The following is a 24,188-nucleotide window of genomic DNA, read 5'->3' on the forward strand; positions in this document are numbered from 1 at the left end:
GTCCTGCCAATGGTATCTCGTGAGCCAACTCCAGAAGGAAGGCTCGATAACGTTGAGGAACTACCAAGGCTCGTGACGATCCATGTAGGGGTGCCTTGGGTTCACTGTAGAGGAGGCCATCCTCCCAGTAAACACTGTAGTTCCCTTCAACGTTCCCTGCTGCCTGGGCTTCGGCCTGTCGCCTTAGCCCCTCAAGGGTAGGGCACTCCCTCTGGCCCTGGCAGAATTCCTCCCTGGACGGGCCTCCCTCCACGTGCCACTCGGCCGGGATGGGTAGGTCCTCCAGGTTGGTAACGTCCCCCACCGCAGACTCCTGGTCCACCACCTCCGGTGGCCTATCCGTCCTACGGGGTGGGGACGCCGAGGCAGGCTCCTCCTGTCCTCGGTTCTTCCCTTGACTGGCAGCTGGCTGGGCCTTTGTTCCAGGCTCCAGCCGGAATGAACTCCCTCTTCGGGTAGTCGCGGACCTTGTGCTAACACAGGCCCAGTCAGGTGTACCCAGCATCTCAGTGTGAGTCCGGTATTCCACCTCCTTCCAAGCGTTGTGCTCCATGTCATTCCCCAGCAGACAATCGACTGGCACGGCAGGGCTTACGGCAACTCGAAGTGAACCTGCAACCCCCCCCCATTCAAAGGGAACCTCGGCCACTGGATAGTGGCCTGTTCTGCCGTCAGCCATCGCGGCTGGGTGGAGTACATCGGGAATTACCTGCTCTGGAGACACCAGTTGGCTACGCACCATAGTCATACTGGCTCCTGTGTCTCTCAGAGCCTCCCCTCTTTGGCCGTTGATGGTGACCCACTGCCCATACTTTGCAGTATTTGCGGGCACCTGGATCTTAGGAACCATCTCCCGTTCTCCCAGGGACACTAAAGTGACACCCGCCCACTCCCTTCCCTTAGTTAAGGGCATCTCCTCCCCGAGCACTACACTAGCTACTCCGGGGGTCTTTCCTCCAGTGGGAGGGGGTGGTCGTTTCAAGCACTTCGGATCTCCTTTATAGTGTCCAACGCCACCGCACTCATAGCAATGGACAACCCTTGGCTGCTGACTCTGGCCAGGATTAGGGTTTCTGGGTGGGTTAGCCCTAGGGGTGAATCCCGTTCCCTTCCCTTGGAAGTTATTTTGGGGGCCTTTGGAGAACTCCTTTTTCTTTTCCCCTCCCTCTTTCTTCTGGGGGGCGCCCTGTCCGGCCTTTTGTGTATCCCCTCCAGTCCCCCTTGTGGACACCCGGGTACTAGCCCAAATGTCCGCCTCCTCAGCAAGCTTCCGGGGACTGGTCAGCTTGCTATCCACCAGGTGTTGCCGCAGTTCAGGGAAACATTTCTCGAGCAGGTGTTCCTTCAGTACTAGGTCAAACAACCCCTCGTAGTTCCTCACTTCACTGCCCTGAATCCAACCTTCAAGTGCCTTCTTTGCATAGTCCAGGAAGTCCACCCAATTCTGCGTGCCCAGTTTGTGACTACCCCTGAACTTCTGTCTGTACTTTTCAGGTGTTAGTCCAAACTTTCTGATGAGCGCCAGTTTCATGGTGGGGTAGTGGGTCTGCTCATCCTCCTCGAGGGCCAATAAAGCATCCCTACCAGCTGGAGGCATGTACTTGTACAATCCCCCTCCCCAGTACTTCTCTGGAACCCCATGGGCCCTCAACGAGACCTCATAGGCCGCTAGCCACTTGGCGATATCGTCGCCCACTCCATAGCTAGCTACTATGTCCTTTGGCAGGTATGGTTTAGGTTCCCTGGTGATCTCTTGGGTTTGGCTGCCACCATTAGGAACAGGTTGTGCCCCGATTCTCAAGATCTGAAGATCTATTTCTTTCAGTCGTAATTCATGGGCCATCCTCTGCTCCTCCTTCTCCTTTTCCAGCCTTGCTAAGTCCCATGTGAGCTGTCTTTTCTCCCTCCGGTCTGTTAGCTCCACTTCAGACAAGCCACCGCTAGAGGCACTGCTGCCCTTCCTAGAAATGGTTCTGGGCCCCGCTGACAGGTTCCCCACCTCAGGTTGGTACATCTCAGCCCCCTCGGTGTCAGGCTCTCTATCCCTGTCCTCCTCCTCAGCCTTGCTTTCTCGGCGTGCCTCCCCCCAAGCCCTTAAGCTGGTTTGCAGTGCACCCTTCTTTGCTCCTGGGGGACAGTACACCCCCTCCCGCTGGCAAAACTCCCTGAGTTGGGCCACAGTGTACGTTTCTAGATTTTCTAGTACAAACTCCATCTCGCCCACTCAGGTTAGAGGACAGGTTTTGTGCAGTAACTATGCAGGGGGGTACCTTATATAATACCTCCTCCCACCACCAGAGTAAATTTGGAAAAAACAAAAACCCACAATTAGGAAGGCCGCTCTTGAGAAAACTCCCGGTGTAGGCCTATGGACTACCCACAGTTATTGTTGAGTATGCGTAGGCACAGCTCTATCCCACCACTGAACACCAATTTATGTTGGAAAACCACTCCCACACTAGAAGGGGTGGTGGTGGTCTTCCGGACACACTGTGGTAGCTTGGCTCGAGTGGTCAGGAATCAGGCTCCGTGCTAAGCATACAACATACCCAAACAATAACCATGCGTGCATCCGTTCCAAAAACGACTCTACACCGTAAAAATTATGAAAATATCTTTCTTTATCTTCTTTTTCTCTTAGTTGCTGATTGGAGAAAATAAATAACAATCACAATATACAAACTTTTTAGAAAGTGCAGGACGAATAAATACTGGCTTAATGATTCAATAAATAGGGGTGATCATAAATACTGAAGGCATAAATAAAAGTGCAATACAGACAGGCAATTAAATATTCTGGGGCAATAAATACTGTAACCAATAAATATTGTGCATCAATAAATACTGTGGACCAATAAATACAGTGGAACAATAAATAGGTTAAATACAATAAATACAGTGCCCCTAATAAATACTTAAAAGCTGACAGTGACACTCATGAATTCAGATCACTTTTGAATTCCTAAGGGCTGATTTGGCCCAGGCACAGCTTGTGGGGATGTGGAAGGCTTGGGGGTGTCTACTCCCTGGCTTGGTCAAGGCTGAGGCCTAAACTGAGGTAGATAAAGGGGGGAAATACCAGAGACCTGGCTCTCTCTCTCCACACAACTTCTCTAGATTAGTCCCAGTTCACCCCTGGCACAGTCAGGTTGGTTCCAGCACCTCCCTAGCCCCTTGGAGCAGTCTCTCAGGTCTCCACAGGGCCTTAGGCGCCCTCTACTCCACTTACTGCCCTTTTTCTGCTGCTCCGACGCCGCTGGAGTCGGGTCGATGCCGTGAGGCGGTTCCAGCTCGATGTCGGCGGCCTCGGCACAATGTCAGTTCTTTGACGACGCCGGCGGCGGCTCCGGTCTCGACGTCAGCGGCCTCGGTTCGATCTCGGCCTCCGATTCGATGGCGTCGGGCAGTCTTACTCGATGTCGACTTCGGGCGGCTCCGGTCCGATGGCGACCTCGGCTTCGATGACGTCGGCCGGCCTTGCCTCGATGTCGACTTCCGGCGGCTCCGGAGTGCGATCCTCACTCCCGACCTCCGGTGCTCCTCACAGGTTTCCGGCGACTCCGGAGTGCGATCCTCACTCCCGACCTCCGTTACCCTTCACCTCGGTCTCCGACGACTCCGGAGGGCGGACTTCACTCCTCCGATGACGCCGCTCACTCGACCTCGGTGACTTCCTCCTCGACCCCTGGTATTCCTCACGACCTCTGACGGCGCCCTCTCTCGACCTCTGGCGGCTCCGGGTACGACGTCTGCTTTCCCAGTCAGCGCCGCTTCTCCACCTCGGGCTCCAGGTCTTAGGCTACTCGACGTCGGACTTCAGGGAAACCAGCTTCCAGGTCAGGATCTTGCTGTTCTCTTGTTTCTAAGGCCTGTTCCTGCTGTCCAGGTCCTCAGGATGGTTTTTCTGACTCCTTCCCACACAGGGCTCTAGGCTGGGCTCCGTCAGTAGGGACTAGTATCAAGGGTGGGTTTATGGACCCCACTCCAGGCACAAGTTTCCACCCCTGCTGCTTCACTCCTTCCTCCTTCACGTTTGTGCTGCTCACTCTTCACCAGTCAGGTGCCAACTGCCAGCTCCAACTGCCAACTCTCTGTCTTAGCTTCCCAACATTCTAAACCGCCTCCAACTGTCACAGGGTTCTGGAATGTTCTGGAAGGTGCTGGTAGGTTCCAGTGGATGCTGGTGATGTCACAGGTGGCCACCATTTTGTGCTTCAGGCCCTCAGACAGAAGTTTCAGGGGTAGGTAAAATGGCTCCCTGAATCTGCAGCAACACGAAAAAGTCTGGTGGTTCCCAAAAAGGAAAAATTCAAACAGGGTTTGAGGCAAAAGTGGGACAAAATAAATAATGATGAGGAGGGACCACCCAAAGGGCTGACAGGTCTAACAAATACTAAATACTAATACTGTATCCTTGGAATGGGACTAGCTAGACAAATGATTAAATAACTATTTTAATAGATATTAAATATCAAATTCAATGGTGAAGTTGTTTTATGTCTAGATATTATGGGAAAGTAACTTGTAGAAAGCTGTCTTTGCCCTGCCTGTAGTCCCTGGAAGCTAAATCTGCGTTTTGTTCTCCAACGTATGCCAGTCAGTAATTAGCATTAAAATAGGTGTGAATGAAGTATGAACTTGCTCGAAGAAGCAACCATTAGGCTGACTTGTATGGCCAGAGATGGCATATCTGAACCTGAAGGAATATGCAGAGGGGCCTTACAGGATACGTTTTGACATGAAATTGTCAAGTCCTGCTTGAATGTCACATCCTGCTTGACAGGTCTGCTGGGGTTTTTCATATAACACTTAGAGCGCACTTCAAAGAGGCCTCCCCTCTCAAGGGCAAATGTTAGTTGACACTTTGGCAGGCTCCATTTTTTGTTCCCTTCAGCCAGTCAGGCTCCAGTCACAGTGGGCCTCTTTTTGACATTACAGTGCCACAGCCTGTTTAGCACGTCTGCTGGGTTTGGATGCCAAAACAATTTGTGTTCATTCACTGATTGGTTGATGAAAACTCAGCTTAACCTTACCAGACTTCTGTCTCTAAAGTTCTTGTGGGTACAGGTACTGCTTAAAACTGGACTTTGTTAGTTGTCGGAGGATATTAGAATTAGCATAGTGCACCCCCCCATCAGAGCCCAAGTTTAGGGTAGCAGAAAGACTTTGGCCACATTGAAAATAAAGTGAGTAGGGCTAGTCCGGGGACCCGTAGTCCTATTGGTTAGGGCATCCCCAAGGGTAATTCCCACCCACTAGCTTGTGCCAGGTATACATGTGTCATCTCCAGGCACCCACCTCACAACACTCTAAGACCGGTGGAAGATCAGAAGAGGACTCAACCTACTGTCTGATACCTGAGAAGCGCCTAGAAGATGGAGTCTGCTCTGCCTTTTGAATCCAGGACAAAGTGGACTCCAAGGGTCACAAGGCTGACCGGAACACAACAAGATACAAGAGGTCTTTCCTGAAACTGACCAGTGACAACTGAACCTGGGCTGGATCCTACTATTGGCTTCTGCCTACCACGCTGTGAGTCTCTAAGTGCTTCCCCATAGGTCCTGGGCGGCTTTAAAAGAGAGCTCCTGATGTGTACTATGACTTTAATGACCAAAATCAGAAAGTAAAACCTTTGACCAAGACGAACCTGGTTAGTGTATCTGACTGGCACTCGATCACGGTCGGTGTAAAATTGCACCTGGGCCCTGTTCTACCGCGACCATTGGCATTTTGTGCTTCTTGGTGTTATTTCTACTTAAAACTTTGAAAATTCAAATCTCTGGTTCCCCTTACTGGATTTTTGTCATTTCAGTGTAATTTTATTACATTTTATTCAATTTTTCTAGTTTAAATTGGGATTTTTTATTGATTTTCATTTCTACCTCATTACTGTTTTAATACTGCATAAATACCTTACACGTTGCATTAAATTAAGCCTGTCTGCTTTGAACCATAGCTACCAGGGGGTTAAGCTTTGGTTTATTTAGTGACTTTAATGGTTCACCCTGAAAAAGATTGTACTTAACCTCCTAAATTAATAACTCAATATCTTACAAGAGTACATTATTTAATGATGAGTAGCCTGGGCTCAAATTGTGGTATTTGGGATTTACATAGACAAAGTTGTTTAGTCACATTTGAGGATTATGGTGCTAAATCAAAGATGTTGTCAAAACATAAGGGAAAGACTCCACTCACCATTTAATGACATTAGGCCTAATTGAGACAGACGAGAACTACGTTTACTCCGTCGACCTACCGGTCCAGCTGATATCTCTTACACTGAGAGGGCTGAGGGTTCTAAAAACATTCTCCCATTCATTCCATTTGAACTACAGAAAACGGTGATGATGGCTCTCATTGCCTCGAAAATGGACTATTGTAATACCCTCTATTTCGGCACCTCCAAATTCTTGATATAAAATCTGCAGTCCTAACAGAACGTTGTAGCAAGAACGCTACTGAAGGTCCCCAAGTTTAAACCAATTTCTCATTTACTGTAAGACCTTCACTGGTTGCCAGTGGAGAAAGAGGATCTCCTTTAAGGCTCTGTGTCTAATCCACAAGGCCCTTTATAGATCCGGTCCATTTTTTTTTTTAAGATCAGTTCTCCTGGCATTCGACCAGCAGGAATGCCAGATAAAGCTCTGCGAAAATGGTCATGGTCCCAAGAATTAACAGAGCAAAATGGGGCGGAAGAACGCTCACATACTGCAGTAGGAAGCTATGGAATTCCCTGCCTCTTGTACTTCGCTCACAACCCATCCTGCAACAATTAAGGAAGCAGACTATTCCCACTCCACTGTGCGACACCTTAGATACACCTCTGGCTGATGGCCCCCTGGGTCTAGATTTACTTAGCGCTAAGACACCCCCGGGTATTGCGCGCTTTATAAAATTATTTCCCTAATTTCATTCATGCAGGAACTGCTGTCTCGGTATTTAAAATTTGATGGACAGCTTCGTTAACATGACGGTACCGTTCATCAAACCTTTAACCAGTTTTTTATTTGCAAAAACAAAAAGCAGGATTTGTTTTTATTATTCTAAAGAAGGATTTTTTGAATAAAAAAAACTAATGACCCTGCACCATGGTAGTTTTCTTGGGGAAAATCCATTACAACACAGGAATTACAACGGCATGCCTTTACAACGCAGACAATACAACGCAAGCTCCATTACAACGCATGCTATTACAACACATAAACCTCATTGACCCTTCCCTGTTGTAAGCACCCGGCGGTGTTAGAATAGTAATTTATGTTGTAATGGAACACGCGTTGTAATGGCTTGCGTTGTAATAGCATGCATTGTAATGGAAGTTGCATTATAAAAACCTTGTTGTAAAAGTATGCATTGTAATAGTTTGCGTTGTAACGTCATATATCCAGTTTTCTCCCATGGTGTTTGGGTCATTATGCAGTTTTCAGAGCCGCATACCACCAGGTTTTATCTAACGGTGATGGACAGTAAAAACTGTCCATTGGATCACCCACATGAAATCAGACGGACAAGTTTAATGGCTAAACCTCTGATGGCCCTTACTCCGTCGGAGGTGTATGTCCGCGGTGGAGATGGAGTAACCTCCATTCATAACATACTGATGTTCCACACAACTTTAAATGAGGTGGGCAGAACTTCAGCTTGGAGAGTACTCCGTTGCAACGGAGTACATTCTCCGCCAAACTCTAAATAAGGGGCATTATTTTTTAAGAGTGACAGCATGATTAAATAACAACATATATAGAACTTATCATACCACAGTATGTATCAAATGCGGATGCTTGCATAAAATCATTGAGAGCCTTAATCACAAACAGTTCCCTTACAACTATAATTATCTTTCTAGAATATAACAATGGGATCTGAGTAGCATGACTTTCAAGCAAAGCCGTACCACTGGACAGCTGAGTTTCACAAATATGGAAGGCCTACCTAGCACAACAATAGGCTATTACTTCAATGACATTTGTCAGTTTTCACGTCACAAAAGAAAATCATGTGCTTTAAGGCAATGTCCTTATTTTACCAGGATCAATTAATGTTAACTATTTAAGACAAATATTGCAAGATTCCTCTTTCAAAGTTACTGAAGACATTGGAGAAGGAAATCACCTTCTAAATTAACGTATAGCGATGTGACATCCAAGATACAAATAGCCTGAATGGAGGAGAGGGAGATTGAGTAACATGTATAATAAAACAATGTAGCAACATCACAGAAATCCTCAAGGCGGACACAAAGGACCTCAAGAACTTCCAGCCCATCTCCCTGCTCCCGTACCCGGCAATTGTCGACAAACAGCTGACCCGCTAACTCGAAGACAACAACGTCCTGGACCCATCCCAATCTGGATTCCGCAGCAACCACAGCACCGAGACCGCCCTCATCGCCGCCACTGACGACATCAGGATCCTGATGGACAAAGGAGAAACAGCCGCCCTCATCCTCCTGGACCTATCAGCTGCCTTCGACACGGTCTGCCACCGCACCCTAGCAGCGCGCCTCCATGACGCCGGAATTCAAGAGAAGGCCCTGGCCTGGACCACATCCTTCCTCTCCGGCAGAACCCAGAGCGTCCGCCTCCCTCCATTCCGCTCAAGAACCACCGAGATCAACTGCGGCGTCCCACAGGGTTCCTCCCTCAGCCCGACGCTGTTCAATATCTACATGGCTCCACCCGCCCACGTCGCAAGACAACACAGCCTCAACATCATCTCCTACGCCGACGACACCCAGCTGATCATATCCCTCACCGAAGACCCCAACACCGCCAAAGCCAAACTACACAGAGGAATGAAGGCCGTCGCCGACTGGATGAAGGACACCAGACTGAAGCTGAATTCAGACAAGACGGAAGTTCTCATCCTCGGACCCACCCCATCAGCCTGGGACGACTCCTGGTGGCCCACATTGTTAGGCACACCCCCGGAACCCACCGACCACGCACGCAACCTGGGGGTCATCCTCGACTCCTCCCTCTCCATGACGAAGCAAGTCAACGCCGTCTCCGCATCCTGCTTCTGCACCCTCCGAATGCTCCGCAGGATTTTCAAGTGGATCCCTCCCGACACAAGAAAAACCGTCACCCAGGCCCTCATCACCAACAGACTCGACTACGGAAACGCTCTCTACTCGGGAACAACAGCCAAACTCCGGAGACGACTACAACGAATCCAGAACGCCTCGGCACGACTGATTTTTGACGTCCCCCGACGCAGCCACATCGCCCCCCCCCACCTGAGAGGCCTGCACTGGCTCCCAGCCGACAAGAGGATCACCTTCAAGCTCCTCGTCCACGCACACAAGGCGCTACACAACACCGGACCGACATACCTCAACAACCGACTCAGCTTCCACACCCCCACCCGCAACCTCCGCTCTGCCACCCTCGCCCTCGCCACAGTTCCTCGCATCCGGAAAACCACCGCGGGAGGCAGATCCTTCTCCTATCTCGACCTGGAACGATCTCCCTGCCAACCTACGACAGACCCAGGACCTGCTGGCCTTCAGGAGACTTCTCAAGACCTGGCTCTTCGATTAGTAGCAGCGCACCCCCCCACCCCAGCACCTCGAGACCCTCACGGGTATGTAGCGCGCTTTACAAATGCATTGATTGATTGATTGAATACAACCATCACCACCCCCACCTTTCCTGATGCCTGGAAGCATGGGGAAGTCAAGCCCCTCTTGAAGAAACACTCCACCAACCCCAACGAACTCAAAAACTACTGCCCCATCTCGCTAATCTCCTTCCCAGCCAGGGTCCTGGAAAAAGCCATCAACTGCCAGCTCACGGACTACCTCGAAGAAAACAACCTGCTCGAACCCTCTCAATCTGGCTTCTGGCCCAACCACAGCACTGAGACCATCCTGATCGCAGACGCCTCCTCGATATAGGTAGAACAGCAGCCCTCATACTCCTCGACCTCTCAGCAGCCTTCGACGCTGTCTCCCACCACACCCTCATCACCAGACTCCACCACATTGGCATCCAAGGCAACACACTCAACTGAATCTCCTCCATCTCCGGCCAAACACAGAGGATCCACCTACCTACCTTTGTCTTCACACCTAAAGACATCATCTGCGGCGTCACCAAGAGCTCCTCCCTCTTCAACATCTACATGACATCTCTTGCAGACATCACCCGCACCCACTGACTCAACATCATCCCTTAGCTGACGACACCCATCTTGTCCTTTCTCTGACAGAAGACACTGCCGCCACCAAGACCGACTTCCCTAACACCATGACTAACATTGCCATCTGGACGAAGGCTAACTGCCTAAAACTCAACTCGGACAAAACAGAGGTCTCCATCTTTGGAAACAAGCCCTCCCTTTGGGATGGCACCAGGTGGCCCACCGTTCCCCGGCCCCTCTCTCACCCCCAATGGCCTCGAATGCAACCTCAGAATCGTCGTGGACAGTCAACTGACCATGAAGGAGCAGATCAACGCCTTCTCATCTGCATACTTTTACACCCTCCACGTGCTCCACAAGATCTTCTGATGGATCCCCGTCTCGACCAGGAAGACAGTCACCCAGGCCTTCGTCTCCAGCAGACTCGACTATGGTAACTCACTCTACGTCAAAAGCACCAAACACCTCCTGAGCCGCCTCCAGACCATTCAGAACCCAACACCTAGACTCATGCTCAACTTTCCTAGAAAAACCAGCACCTCCCCCCACCTCAGAGCCCTCCACTGGATACCTGCCTGGGAAAGATGTCTCTTCAAACTCCTCGCTCATGCATACAAAGCACTCCACAATTCCAGACCCGCCTACCTCAACAACCCCCTGACATTCCACCAGCCAACCAAGGAGCTCCGCACTTCTACGTTCGCCCTGGCCCACATCCCACGCATTCACCAAAGCTGCTGCGTAGGTCGTTCCTTCCCCTACCTCACCACCAAATCTTGGAATGACCTTCCCCTCCACATACGCACCTCCCTCTCACTGAAGACCTCAAGAAGAAGCTCAAGACCTGGCTCTTTAAACCATCAGTCACCCGACCGAGGCTCACAGAATCCCAGCACCTGGAGACCCCCTGGAAAGACAAGTTGGACGTTACAAGACCGATTGATTGATTGATTGTACTTTGAGGGACTTTATTTGTTTTTATGTTGATTCTTCGGACACATACCCATCTGGACTTCATCATTGGCAGTACTAGGTCACTCACCAAAACTAAAAGCTCCCTGGAGTATTTGTCAAAGAAATAGTTTGCTTGATCTTCAGAGGATGTTGCTGTAGTTGGCTCCGGAGCCAAGATTCCCATTTTTATATCAGAGCCTGCAAAATTAATTAAATAAGTCATAAAAACATCAAATCATAATGTGAGGCATTTTTTGTCACATTACATTACTAAGTGTGCAATTTATTTATCCACACCATAGCAGGGCATAGATAAAAGAAAGGCACTTGCACTCCTCAATTGCAATCAAGGACAGTCTTACTTATTTTAATGAGCAAGATAGATCATATAGAGAATTGCTTCCCAACAATGTAGTAGCTGGGAGACTATACATAAGGTGCTTCACAAACCTTTTAAATTAAGTAATAAACAACACTAAACCTGGTTTGTAATAGTATCACATTATCTATGGGCTGTACTGATCGACTTCTGACGTGCGAAGTACAATAAATAAAAGTGAAACAAAGAAATTTCCTTTTTTTGCAATATGCCTGAATGTATTCGACAAAATATTATTTTGCTGAGAATTTGCTATGATTAGAGATACCGACAAGTGGTTCCTTCATATCTGATATCAAATAATTGCAATTGTATAGAATATACCAAGAAATAGCAATTGATAGAAAATCACCAGAAATAAAAAATTAGGAACTCGTCATTTTAAATAGAAATGTGTACTACATGATTGATTTTTTCCATGAAACATTCATCACAATAACAAGTGTCTGCTTGACAGATACATGTTGATAGCTTTTTGTGTTTTCTTCTGAGATATTACCCACCCATCTACTCTTCCTTCAGCTTCAAAACCACAGCATATGGAATTTTCATAATCATGATGAAGCAGCAGTAAACAATTATGCCATTTCTTGAACATCAATTTGACTGCACTCTATACTCATGTTAAACAGTGCCGGATTCTGTTGTGGAAACTGGTGATAATTAATCCCCTCAACGCAAATTTAAAAATTAAATATTCACAAAGCATCAGAGGGATCATATCTGTGCCATAAGTGTGTAAAATGTTTTGTAATACAAGTGAAGTTAACAAATGTTGAGCCCACGTTTAGCTAAAGCACACTGCTTAGGCCCACATTAATTGGGAGGGTACATGAATTACTGGACCCATTGCAATTGGAAGTTTAGAGGGAACACTGCTGATTATTCTACCGGGAGATTTCATATTCTACAGGCAGGGAAAGTCTAAGCTTGAAATATCAGACATACATTTTTTTCAATCTGCTTGCACAGAGTTTGGGCTATAAAAAGCACTCAAGCTCAGATAATTGGAGGGATATATGGCATTTCATGTGGGTCTTGCACCTCAGACGCGGAGAACGCAAAGAAATTGTATGTGATTTTGTGCCAAATTCTAACTCGCAACCTTATAATGATGTTCAGAGTCCATTTCACAGGACAGGGTTGTGGGAGGGTAGTGAAGAACCTGCTGCTAGATACAGTAATCATCAGTAGGAGCATTACCAACGGGAAGTAACTTGTTCTTCTGATGGATTCTTCTAACTGCAGAATTATCACCTTTAGTAGAGATAACAGTAGTACTTCCCAAAACTGGAGAATCTAAGATGTGTACTCAGATTGTAAAACTTGTTGAAGCGGTCTGTCAAGGAAGTAGTGTATCATGAGCATGTGCACTGATGCCCACATCATAGACTGGCAGATGTTCAGACTAGGCACTCACATGCCAATACCGTCATAGCGGCCATGGTTGAATGAGCCTTCGCATACAGGTTGCTTCTTGGCCGGTGCATAGCAGATTTTAGTGTAGAGGACTATGTTCTGATTACCTACATGATGGTTTTCTGTGAAGTCTTTCACAGAAAACCTCAAAACTCAAATCTTTTTTGGGGATGAGTTTCGAAAGGTGAAGTGGAGCAAAAAACGTTTGCAGAGTGATAGACTGGCCGAAGGGAAACGGTATCATTACTTTATATATACTTTATATGATGGTTGCCTTGTTCCACACAAGTAATTTGTCTATGAAGAAGGTTGTGTACAATGGATGCAGTTCACTCATTCAATGTGCAGAGGTGATAACAATCAGGTAAACTGTTTTAAGTGCCAGCAGTCACAATGAACAGCTGTGCACTGGCTTAAAAGGCATGCACATAAAAAAATGCTATACTAAGTGCAATGTCACTATGACATGACCAACTGCTTTGGCGGAACACTGCAAGTTAGACCTTTGATAAAAGGTATAAGAACAGGTGATTTAGTTGATCAAGTAAACAAAAAATAGGTTGAAAGGAATGATAGATGATCCTTACCTATGTTCATAGTAAAGCCTTTCTGGGCCAGTGAAAACTAATACATCAAAATGTTTGGCTGAAGGAGGTCAGTTTGACAAGCGCCACATTATCAATTAATTTTCGCCCAGCATAGGTGGACTTTGTCAAAGGGCATCAGGCTGCAAGGATGCCACAGACCACTGTGGCTGGCAGATCAAACAATTTTAACTGCTCTCATACTCCTGCACGGGGCTTCTGGCTACTATACTCCCATGGTCCAGTCAGTGACAATTAAAATTACTCAGGTTCAGTCCATCCTGATTTTCCTCCAAACTAGAGGCAGGAGAGGTATCATTGTAAAGACATACAGGAGAACAGTGTCTAATTGCTGTCAAAATGCATCTCCAAGTGACTTTCCCTGAGGAATCTCCAGTGTGCAGTAGTTTTGACACTGTGCATTCACAACTGTGATGAACAGATTCAACCAAGGCCTGCCTCATTGATCAAAGATATCCCTTGCCACTTCCAGAGATGCCACTCGTGGACCGGCAGGTGACATCTGCTGAGCTTGTCTGTTCTGACAGCCCTAGCAATCAGAGATCCTGCCAGATGGCTAGCTACCAGAAAAATGTCCTGCTGGCCCAGTCATCTCCAGAGGCATAGCACCTCCTGTCACAGGAACCAAACTCCACTCTACCCTGTTTGTTGCAGTACCACATGGCGGTTGTTTTGTCACTGAGGACTTGCACCAGCCTCTTTTTGATCAATGACTGGAAGACTTTCAGGGTCAAAAGGATCACCTGAAGCATCAGAAGAAGAATTTGCAGCTGGCTCTATGCGGATGACTAAAGGTCTTAGATTTCCACCAATACTACGTAAAATTCCCAACCTAGCAGTACTGAATCGGTCACAACCCTGAAGCCTGGGTGGAGAAAGGAGAGTGGCCTTCCGCAGGTCAGGTTCAGATTTGTCTGCCACCAGAACTTGATACTGTGAGATCTGGATAGGGCCAGAGAGGCAAAGAGGACTTGCACCAGCCTCCTTTTGACCAGTGGAGGGAAGGCTTTCAGAGCCAAAAGGATCACCTGAAGCACCAAAAGACTGATGTGGAGCTGGCTCTCTGCCAAAGTTCAGAGTTCTCTGATTCCCAGCAATCAAACATAATCTCTCCAGTTCAGCAGTACAGCATCTGTCACAACTGTAAAGTGTGGGTGGAGAAAGGAGAGTGGCCTGTCGCAGATCAGGTTGTCATTTGACTGCCACCAGAGCTCAAGCAGTCTCCGGTGAGGTCTGTATGGAGTCAGAGAGCTCATTGAAACCTGAGGAACCACTGTAGGGTCTGGGGATGCCAGCGAGCATATAGGATGAGGTGAATGCACAAGGCTAGGAGTCCAAGAAGCCTCAAGACAATCCTCATGGAAACTCAAGACAAAGCCTGAAACATTGGTATCAGAATCTGAAAGTCCTAGACTAGTTGCGGTGGCGGGAAGGCCTTAAATGATACAGTGGTCAGTACAGCCCCTATGAAAGGAAGCCTCTGAGTGGGGCCTTAGATCATAAATGGAAAACATGAAGAATGTCATGAATTCGGCTGTTGTTTGGAGGTAGCCTACAACTGAATGTGACAAGCCAACTTTGAGCAACCAAATGTCTAAGTATGGGAACATGTGTATCCCTGACCTCTGAAGGTGGGCAATGACCACCGCCTTCACTTTCATAAACACGTGAGGTGTGTTGGTTGGTTCAAGTGCAGCACAGCAAATTGGAAGTGTGCCAACCCCATCATGAATCACAGGAAGTGCTTGTGGAAGTTCAAGTCCTCAAAGTCCATTGACACTATACAGTCTGCTGGCTCCAGAGCAGAAAGAATCTGAGACAGGGTAAACTATTTTGAATTTGTTTTTCCTCAGAAGCCATTCAGAGGGCAGAAGCTGAGGAGAAGCCTGAGGCATCCATCCTTCTTCGGAATGAGGAAGTAGCACGAATAGCACCGCCCCTGCTCTCTCCAAATCTGGCACGCGCTTGCAGGCACCTTTGGTTGGTAGGTTTACTTCTTGCAACAGGATTGCAAAATGGTCTACTGAGTGAAGCTCTGAAATAGGGAAAAAGTGTCCTGGGAAGAAAGAAAAGGCAGGATAAACCCCTTTGAATTATTTGAAAGCCCATTGGCACCTGCACCCTCTTGTCACTTCACCTGCCGCAGCACACACACACCAGCCAACCGACCATCCCCACTCCAAACGCCACAGACACCACCTGAACAAAAAAACCAACTCGCATGTGCCCTTCACAACACACACTCGCTATGCAAACACACCATTGAGATTTGGGACCTCACCTCCACCCTCATAACTGACAACTTCTTCCTCACTGGTGCAACAGCAAGGAAGTAACCGACAAGACTGCCTTCAAGATAGCCCTCTACCACAGAGAGATGAGAGAATCGAAGAAAAAGGTTTTTGCCTCACGCATCAAATCAAACTCCATTAAGAGCAAAAAACTCTTCAACATCGTCAACAATTCTCCAACCCCTCAGCTGCAACATACATTACCCCCTCACAGGAACTCTATGATAACCTTGCAAACATCTTCTATGACAAAATCGGCACTATCTAAAGAAACTTCAAACACCAGCCCAAGGCCACCAACTTCTTCAAACAAAGCAATGACCACATAAATCTGACTAACCGAATGGAGCCAGCTCGCCCCACAGGAGACGGCCTCCATCATGAACTCGGTCCCACTCAGGTTCCCCAAGTGACCCATGGTCTCACCACAGCTTCAACCTGGCAAAGCCAGAATCAGCCATCTTGTTCAACACCTCGATTGCCATGGCCACCTTTCCAGATGAATGGAAACATGCAAAAGTCAACATCCTACTAAAGAAACCATCAGCAGACCCTAGCAAACTCAACAACTACAGACAGATCTCCCAGCTACCAGCCAAAGTATTAGAAAAAGCCATCAACTCTCCTCACATCTGGAACAAAACTTGACTCCTCCCAATCCGGATTCTGCAGCAACCACAGCACCGAGAGATCCCTGATCACGCCTACCGATGACATTCAAGCCCTACCTGACCAAGGAGAGACTGCGGCTCTGATCCTCGTAGACCTCTTGGTAGCCTTGGATACGGTCTCCCACCACACACTCATCACAAGGCTGTACAATGTAGGTATCCAAGGAGCCGCTCTCAAATGATCGCCTCTTTTCTTCCCGGAAGAATGCAAAGAGTCGGCCTTCAACTCCAAACCCAAGGATATCATCTGTGGATTACCCAAAGGATCCACGCTTAGTCCCACCTTCTTTAACACTTATATGACACCTCTGGCCAGCATCGCCAAAACCCACGGACTCAACATCATATCCTACGCAGACGACATACAACTCAAACTCACCCTCTCAAAATACACTGCCAAAACTAAGGCCAACCTCAACAACTGCATGACAGACCTCACCAACTGGATGAAGGACAACCGCATGAAGCGCAACACGGACAAAACAGTGGTACTGATTCTCAGAAACATAAGCTCCCAATAGGACGCATCCTAGTGGACCTCAGAACTTTCACCTACTCCTACCCCCACTGACCACCCTAGGAACCAGGCATCCTCCTGGGCAACAAGCTAACCACGACGACTCCGGTCGACTCAGTCTCGTCCTCCTGCTTCTTGCTTTGCAAGATAGTCAAATAGCTACCACAAAGCTCAAGACACATCATCACCCAGACACTCATCTGCAGCCGAATGAAATATGGCAACGCTCTCTATACATGGATCACAGCTCCCTTCCCCCGACGCCAAAAGACCATGCAGAACGCCACAGCCAGACTCATCCTGGACATCCCTAGACAAATCAACATCGCTCCCTACCTCAGGTAACTCCACTGGTTCTCTGAACAAAAAGAGATGCCAGTTCAAGCTCCTGACCCATGCATACAAGGCCCTACAAATTTAAGGACCGGCCTACTTGAACCACCGCCTGAACTGCCATCAACCCACCAGACACCTCCGCTCAGCGTCCCTTTCTCGAACCCTCACTCCCGCATCCAATGTAGCAGAGGCAGAGGTCGCTCCTTCTCCTACCTAGCAGCGAAGACATGAAATGAGCTACGTTTTCATCTACAAAGTTCCAATGGTCCCTGAAGACCTGTTTAACCCGCTAATCAACTGGACTCTGCCAGCGCCTGAATACCTTCATGGGTGGTAAGAAGTGCTCTACAAATCTACTACGAATTATAATAATAATGATTGCCAGGCGAGGTAAGGTATCTTCTGCCGGGGAGGACATTTTGCACCCTGTCTCCTACAAACTGAGTGTGGGCCTGTGAGGGGACTTCGAGATGGGTTGGCAGCTACTGCAGAAGGGGAAGAAGAGTTAGAGAAGAACTGTTCCTGCTGGTGCAAAAGGCTTGGTAGCTGCCTACAAAAGCATAGGGGGGCAGATGTACCAAGCAAATTTACAGCTGCAAAGGTCAAATTAGCCTTTCTGAATGCAAAAAGGATTTGTATATGCAAAAAACACCACATTGTGATTCAGTAACATGTTACCGAATCACTATTTGGGTTTTAGAGTAAATACTGAATCGGTATTTAGAAGAGGTGTGTAGAATTCGACCATTTCAAATACTGCTTATTTCATTTATGTATTGTTTTGTGACTGAAGTCGGGTCGCAAAATATTAATATTTTACCACCAAATCAAAATTGTGGTAACCATTCGAAAACATGAAGGGGTCCCCAACAGACCCCTTTCCCTTTGTGGACGTTCACAAAAACATTTCTTTATGAGAAGACATTGGTCCCAGGGACCTAAAAAGGTTTATAAAAGTATTATTTTATTTTTTAAATGCATCCCATTTTCCTATTAGGAAAAGGAGATTGTGAGAAGTTGGCCTGGTATATGCTGTCCACTAATTAAAGTGGGCACCTTGTACCAGTCCAAACAACCCTGATGGTGATTTGGTCAACGATAACCTTTATTGAAAGCTATCCTAGTGGTAGCTATGGAGAGCAGCCTTCAGGCTAAGTCTTGGAGGAATGTTAAGCACCTTGTTTTACCAGATATAATATCGGTTAAATGAAAGGGAAACCACACAGTAGTTATAGAAATATGTATTTATTTTATATAACACTCTCTAGTATCCTCTACATGAGGATAGAACACAAATCAAACAACACAGTTGCAAAGAATCAAGCTTAAGTAGCACAATACACAGGGGGAGACCAAATCATATACTAAATAAGTGGTATAGGAACCACGACTCGGGACTAGACGTAGTCTAGGAGGTGTTGAATTGCTGGGACCCAAAGAAACCACCCAAGGTGAGTGAGTCGGGACCCCACAGAGGATGGGTGCAGAGCGAGAACACGACCACATGCTCTGTACAATTCAGTGGGAAAGTCGCGGTTGGAAAATTAGAGATTAAGGACCCTTCCCAGCAGATTACGAAGGCAACCCTTGGAACTTAAGAGTTTGAAGAGCCACCCCACCCGTGGATACCTTTGTACCAGAGTTACCTATCCCAGAGGAGCCGGGTGCATAGGTGCGAAGTGGCGTCGGAAACCCTTGTCATTTTCTATGGATGTCGACAGAGAAATGCTGCTGCTGGAAGTACGAAAAGTGTCCGGTGGAATCCAAACGTGGAATCTAGATGAGAAGAACCTGAAAGCAGAGGGGACAGAGTCTGGGTCACATGTCGGGTGCTTCAGGTGTGTTGACGGTTATCTTGACTCTTCAGATGCGAGGACCCGGAGACGTCTAGGATGACCAGGAGCCGGAGGCGAGCTGTCCCACGAAGGATGTCGAGTGCTGAGGGGTTAGTGTCCGGCGAGAGCACCAACAAGCCTTGGCAGTGGCAAACAACGTAGATGGTCAAATTCTGTGTTGATCTGGCCCAGCAAGGACTAGGAGACTCACCACAGCAAGGGGAGTCAGTGCAGGCCTGGAGCAACCAGGGGAGCCCAAATAAAGCAAAGTTGACCCTCAAGTGGACCCACAGGCCGAAGGCACAGGAGTCGCGAGGGGACCGCAGGCGGTTTCACAGGATACTAGCTAGCAGGGCACAGAGTGCGAGGATGCCGGAGTCCTTCTCAGAAAAGATGCACTGGGGTCAGGACTACAAATAACGCAATGCACGGACGTGTTGCACGACAACAAGCATGTGCAGCTGCAAATGGACGCAGTGCACAGGAGTACGGGTATACGGTCCCCACGAGGGATATCCGCCTCAAACTAAGTGAGAGAGCAGCTCAACCTCGGAGACTTTCAGAAACCCACCTCCAGTGTTGCTGGAGCCTTTGGAGTCCGCAGGAGCTCAAGATCAGCAAACCGGTCAGATGCGTTACGGTGCCTGCGTTTGCAGGGGGGTGACTCCTTCCCTCCAAGGGAGATTTTTCTGTTGTCTTGGAGGTCCACAGGGTCCAGCACGGAACCTGTATGGATCACAGACAGAGGCGAGACTGTGGACAGCAAGGGAAGACGAAGACGAGTCCAAGCGAAGTCCAGCGTGTCCAGCCGGTCGAAGTATAGTGGTATCTTCTTGCAGAATCTTGTCCACGTAAAATCTAATGTCCTGTACCCAGGTAACACATTTTATACCCACGGGGGAAAGGGTTGGACCAATTCTAGGGACCCTCCTAGGGGAGGGACAGGACAGAGGGGTGGCTACACCCATGTCCTTTGTCCAGTTTCCCGCCAGAACAGGAGCAAATGGCTCCCAGAACTGGTTTGAGCTGGACTATGCACAGGGACACCAAATGGGCCCCCCGTGCAGACTTTCTGGCACAGAGACCGTGCACCCACCCATCCCCAAAACACTAAATCCTGTCTGGGAGTGGTCACATCTCCCTATGACAGGATACCTATTGTCCGACCTTCCTCTGCACGAGCTTGGCTCAGCAGCAGGAGGGCAGACTTTTATCTGTGGCTGGCAGCATCCATTTTGTGCTGTAAAGCTCGAGAAAGTTGGTACCGGTAGACTAAGGTACCCCCAGAACCTCGGTTTTGAGGGGAGGAATCATACCTCCTAGCCTAGTTACTGATGTGGAGGTATGATTCCAAGGTGTTTGACGCCAAACACAACAAAATTAGTTGCAGTTGTTTTCGAGATCGCATTTACCGCAAGGTTATAATGCACCTCTACCTGTATGTCTGGCAGTATCACGTACAGCCCGGGAGAATGGTCTCCGAACACTGCAGAGGGACCCTGCTCATGCAGGAGCACCCTCTCACGTAAAACCCAGCACCCTGCCTTCAGGATTGTTTAGGCCTGCTATAGGGGTGACTTATAAGGTTTTAAGTGTAGTGATATATATAGATATAGTGAACTCATATCTCTCGTAAGTGGTGTAAGCACCAGCTTGCACAGGCTGCAGTAGCAGGCCTGAGGTTCCATTTTGCATGGCCTCTCATGGCTGGCATAATACATGTTTCAGCCCATGGCAGGCCTCTGGGGTACCTATGCCCTGGGAATATGGGTATCATATACTAGGGACTGATAAGGGTACCACAGTATCCAATCTGGAGTTGTATCAAAGTACATACATATCAATTTAGAGGAGAAAGCAGATATGCTGGGGTCCTGAATAGCAGGATCCCAGCCAGACTAGTCAAAACAGTGGGTGCAAAAAGTGGGGGTAAACATAAGAAGAAGATCTTACTTTCCTACACAACCACCCCCCCCCCCCCCAAAAGAAAGGAGATGAGGCTAACCTTACCCAGTTGAGTCTTCATGTTCTATGTGGAAATATCTGGAGAGTCCATCTGCATTGGCATGGTTACTCCCAGGTCTATGTTCCACTGTATAGTCCATCCCCTGTAGGGAAATGGAACACCTCAAAAAGTTTGAGGTTTACACCCTTAATCTGTTTTAGCCACAAGAGGGGTTTGTGGTCAGTCTGAACAATGAAGTGAATTCCAAACAAGTATGGCCTCAACTTTTTTCAGAGCCCAAACTACAGCAGAGTCTTCCCTCTCAATAGCGGACCAACGTTTCTCTCTGGGGGTCAGCCTTCTGCTAATATAAGCTACTGGCTGATCCTGACCCTCTGCATTCAATTATGATAACACAGCCCCTACCCCCAACTCAGATGCATCAGTTTGAACAATAAATTGTTTGGAATAGTCAGGACTCTGCAGAATGGGAGCAGTGCACATGGCCTGCTTGAGGTCATCAAATACCTTTTGACAGCTAACTATCCACTGAACTTTCTTGGGCATTCTCTTTGATGTAAGATCATTCAAGGGAGTCACCATGGACCCATAATCCTTTACAAATCTTCTGCAGTACACAGTCAGGCCCAAGAAAGCTCTGACTTGAGTCTGGATAGTTGGAGCAACCCATTCCATGATGGTCTGGATTTTGCTCTGCAATGGTTGAACTTGGCCTCCACCCACAAGGTGGCCCAGGTACACAACCTGACTCTGCCCTATCTGGCACTTAGTAGCCTTGATAGTGAGGCCTGCCTTTTGCAAGGCCTCCAAAACATTTCTCAGGTGGACCAGGTGATCCTCCCAGGTGGAGCTAAAGACAGCAATACCATCTAGATAAGCTGCACTATAGTCTTCCAGACCTGATACAACTTTGTTCACCAACCTCTGAAATGTGGCAGGTGCATTCTTCAAGCCAAAAGGCATCACCACAAATTGGTAATGCCCACTAGGGATTGAAAATGCTGTTTTTGGCTTGGCATCCTCAGCTAGTCTGATTTGCCAGTAGCCAGCTGTAAGGTCAAAAGTACTCAGAAACTTGGCTGAGGCCAAAGTATCTATAAGTTCATCTGCCCTTGGAATAGGATGAGTATCAGTCCTAGTGACTGCATGGAGTCCTCTGTAATCAACACAAAACTTCATCTCTCTCTTACCATCTTTGGTGTGAGGTTTTGGTATCAAGACCACTGGACTAGCCCAAGGACAAGTTGAAGGCTCAATGACTCCCAATTCCAACATCTTTTGGACCTCAGTCCTGATGCAGTCCCTGACATAGTCAGGTTGCCTGTAAATGTTGTTCTTCACAGGTAGGTTTTCACCTGTATCCACTTCATGGGTACACCAGGTTGTCTGACTTGGAGTCACTGAGAACATGTGCCTAAACTGATTGAGGACCTTCCTGCAATCAGAATGTTGCTGCTCAGTGAGGCTGCTTGCCAAAGCGACACCATCTACTGAGCCATCATCAGGGTTCTGTGAGAGGAGGTCAGGGAGTGGGTCACTCTCTTCCTCCTGTCCCTCCTCAGTAGCCATGAGCAAGCCCATGTCTGCCCTGTCAACATAAGGGGGTAACCATCAGAAGCAGATCCTACTTTCCTACAGAGATGCATTTCATTTTTATCTTTTTTAAATTGCTTTATTTAAAAGCAAACAGACACATGGTTGTCTGCGGACCCCAGCAGGCCACCATTCCCGTGACTTTAACCAATGGTAGAGAGTCTCAATTTGCGACCTGCCTCATGCAAGTTAATGAGGTAGGCTGAATTGCGGCCCAGTACGAATCTGTATTTTGTGAGCCATCTTATTAATACATAGGTTGGTTCACAAAATACCAATGCTTTCAGTAGAAGTCAGTGTGCAAATTGCACCCACTAATACCAAATTCATTTTAGTAGATTCCTTATAAGAAATAGCAAATTATTATTTGAAGCAATTTATGATTTCTTAATAAGAAACTTAGTAGATCAGGCCCAGGATCTGCCGTTGCTGCACAGGTTGGGAAGGCTGGTGTGGTCTGTAAGTTAGCCCTTTGGAATAAACCCCTAATGGCTGCTTGAAAAACAGGTTGATAGCATCTATACCTGCCCTGTAGCATGAAACTGGTGCCAACAGCTCTACCAACACAATCTGCGATTCCTAAGCTAACACACTATACATACTATACTTTGTCCTGGACATCATGAATTGTTTGACCCAGCGAGACTCATGTTTTTAGGGACGGTTGGCAGTATCCCGCTGGCCCATAAGATATGAGCAAAGGGTGTCCAGAAGACATACTGCTTTCAAGGAATAAAATTCTAATCTAGATGAAGAGAACATTCTGTTTCTGAAGGCATCAATACATCCCAACTCTCTATCCAAGGCTTGGTCAGAAAAGCCTTAGAGTGACGTAAAGAACATGAGGCCTGCCCCATTTTCAAATGGCGAGGCTCCATTTTCAGACTTTTTTGCTGAATCATCAATATGTATGCCTTTGACGCAGATGTTGTCTGTCCTTATCTTTTCAAGAACCTGTGAAAATGTCAAGTCATTTAGATACAGACAGCAACAAGATATCTAATGGGACATTAGTCTGGAACAAGTGCCTCGTTAGCTCTTTTTCAAGGTCAAACATGAATACCCAAAACTGTGTAATCTGAATTGTCATATTTTTACCTTATTTGTTGAAAAGAATGCATTTTAGACTAGCATCTTGTTGCTCATTGGTTATACCAGACACTCGTAATGTGATGTTGGAAATTCCATCTTAGATAAGATACTGTATAAAAGGACCTACCCGTGTCCATTTGTCAGACAAGGTCCTTAATCACGAGCAAGATACTGCCAGAAAAAGATGCTGCCTGCCAGAGATGCTGACATATCGCACTTTCTACTGAAAGCTGATATCAAGCTTGAGTCCAGAAGGAGGCTGATGCGGATGTGACGCATGTTTGCCTTTACCAGGGAATGTGGCCCCTTTGACTCCTGATAATTTACAGCACTTTTCTGTAAACAAGTATGCAGTGCACTCATTCTCCCTGGTAAAATCTAGAT

General features: G+C 47.5%; 1 protein-coding gene across 3 annotated transcripts in view; it reads right to left on the minus strand.

The window, feature by feature from the left end:
• The window catches only part of DOP1B (DOP1 leucine zipper like protein B), a 687,459-nt gene that overhangs the window by 437,775 nt on the left and 225,496 nt on the right, over window positions 1–24,188 (minus strand). For all 3 annotated transcript variants that reach the window (XM_085621292.1, XM_085621294.1, XM_085621293.1), the window contains one exon: window positions 11,189–11,298. In XM_085621292.1, the coding sequence (XP_085477418.1) occupies window positions 11,189–11,298 (110 nt within the window). The remainder of the gene's footprint in view (window positions 1–11,188; window positions 11,299–24,188) is intronic.

Source organism: Triturus cristatus, chromosome 8 (assembly GCF_964204655.1).
Source record: "Triturus cristatus chromosome 8, aTriCri1.1, whole genome shotgun sequence".
Lineage (NCBI taxonomy): Eukaryota > Metazoa > Chordata > Amphibia > Caudata > Salamandridae > Triturus > Triturus cristatus.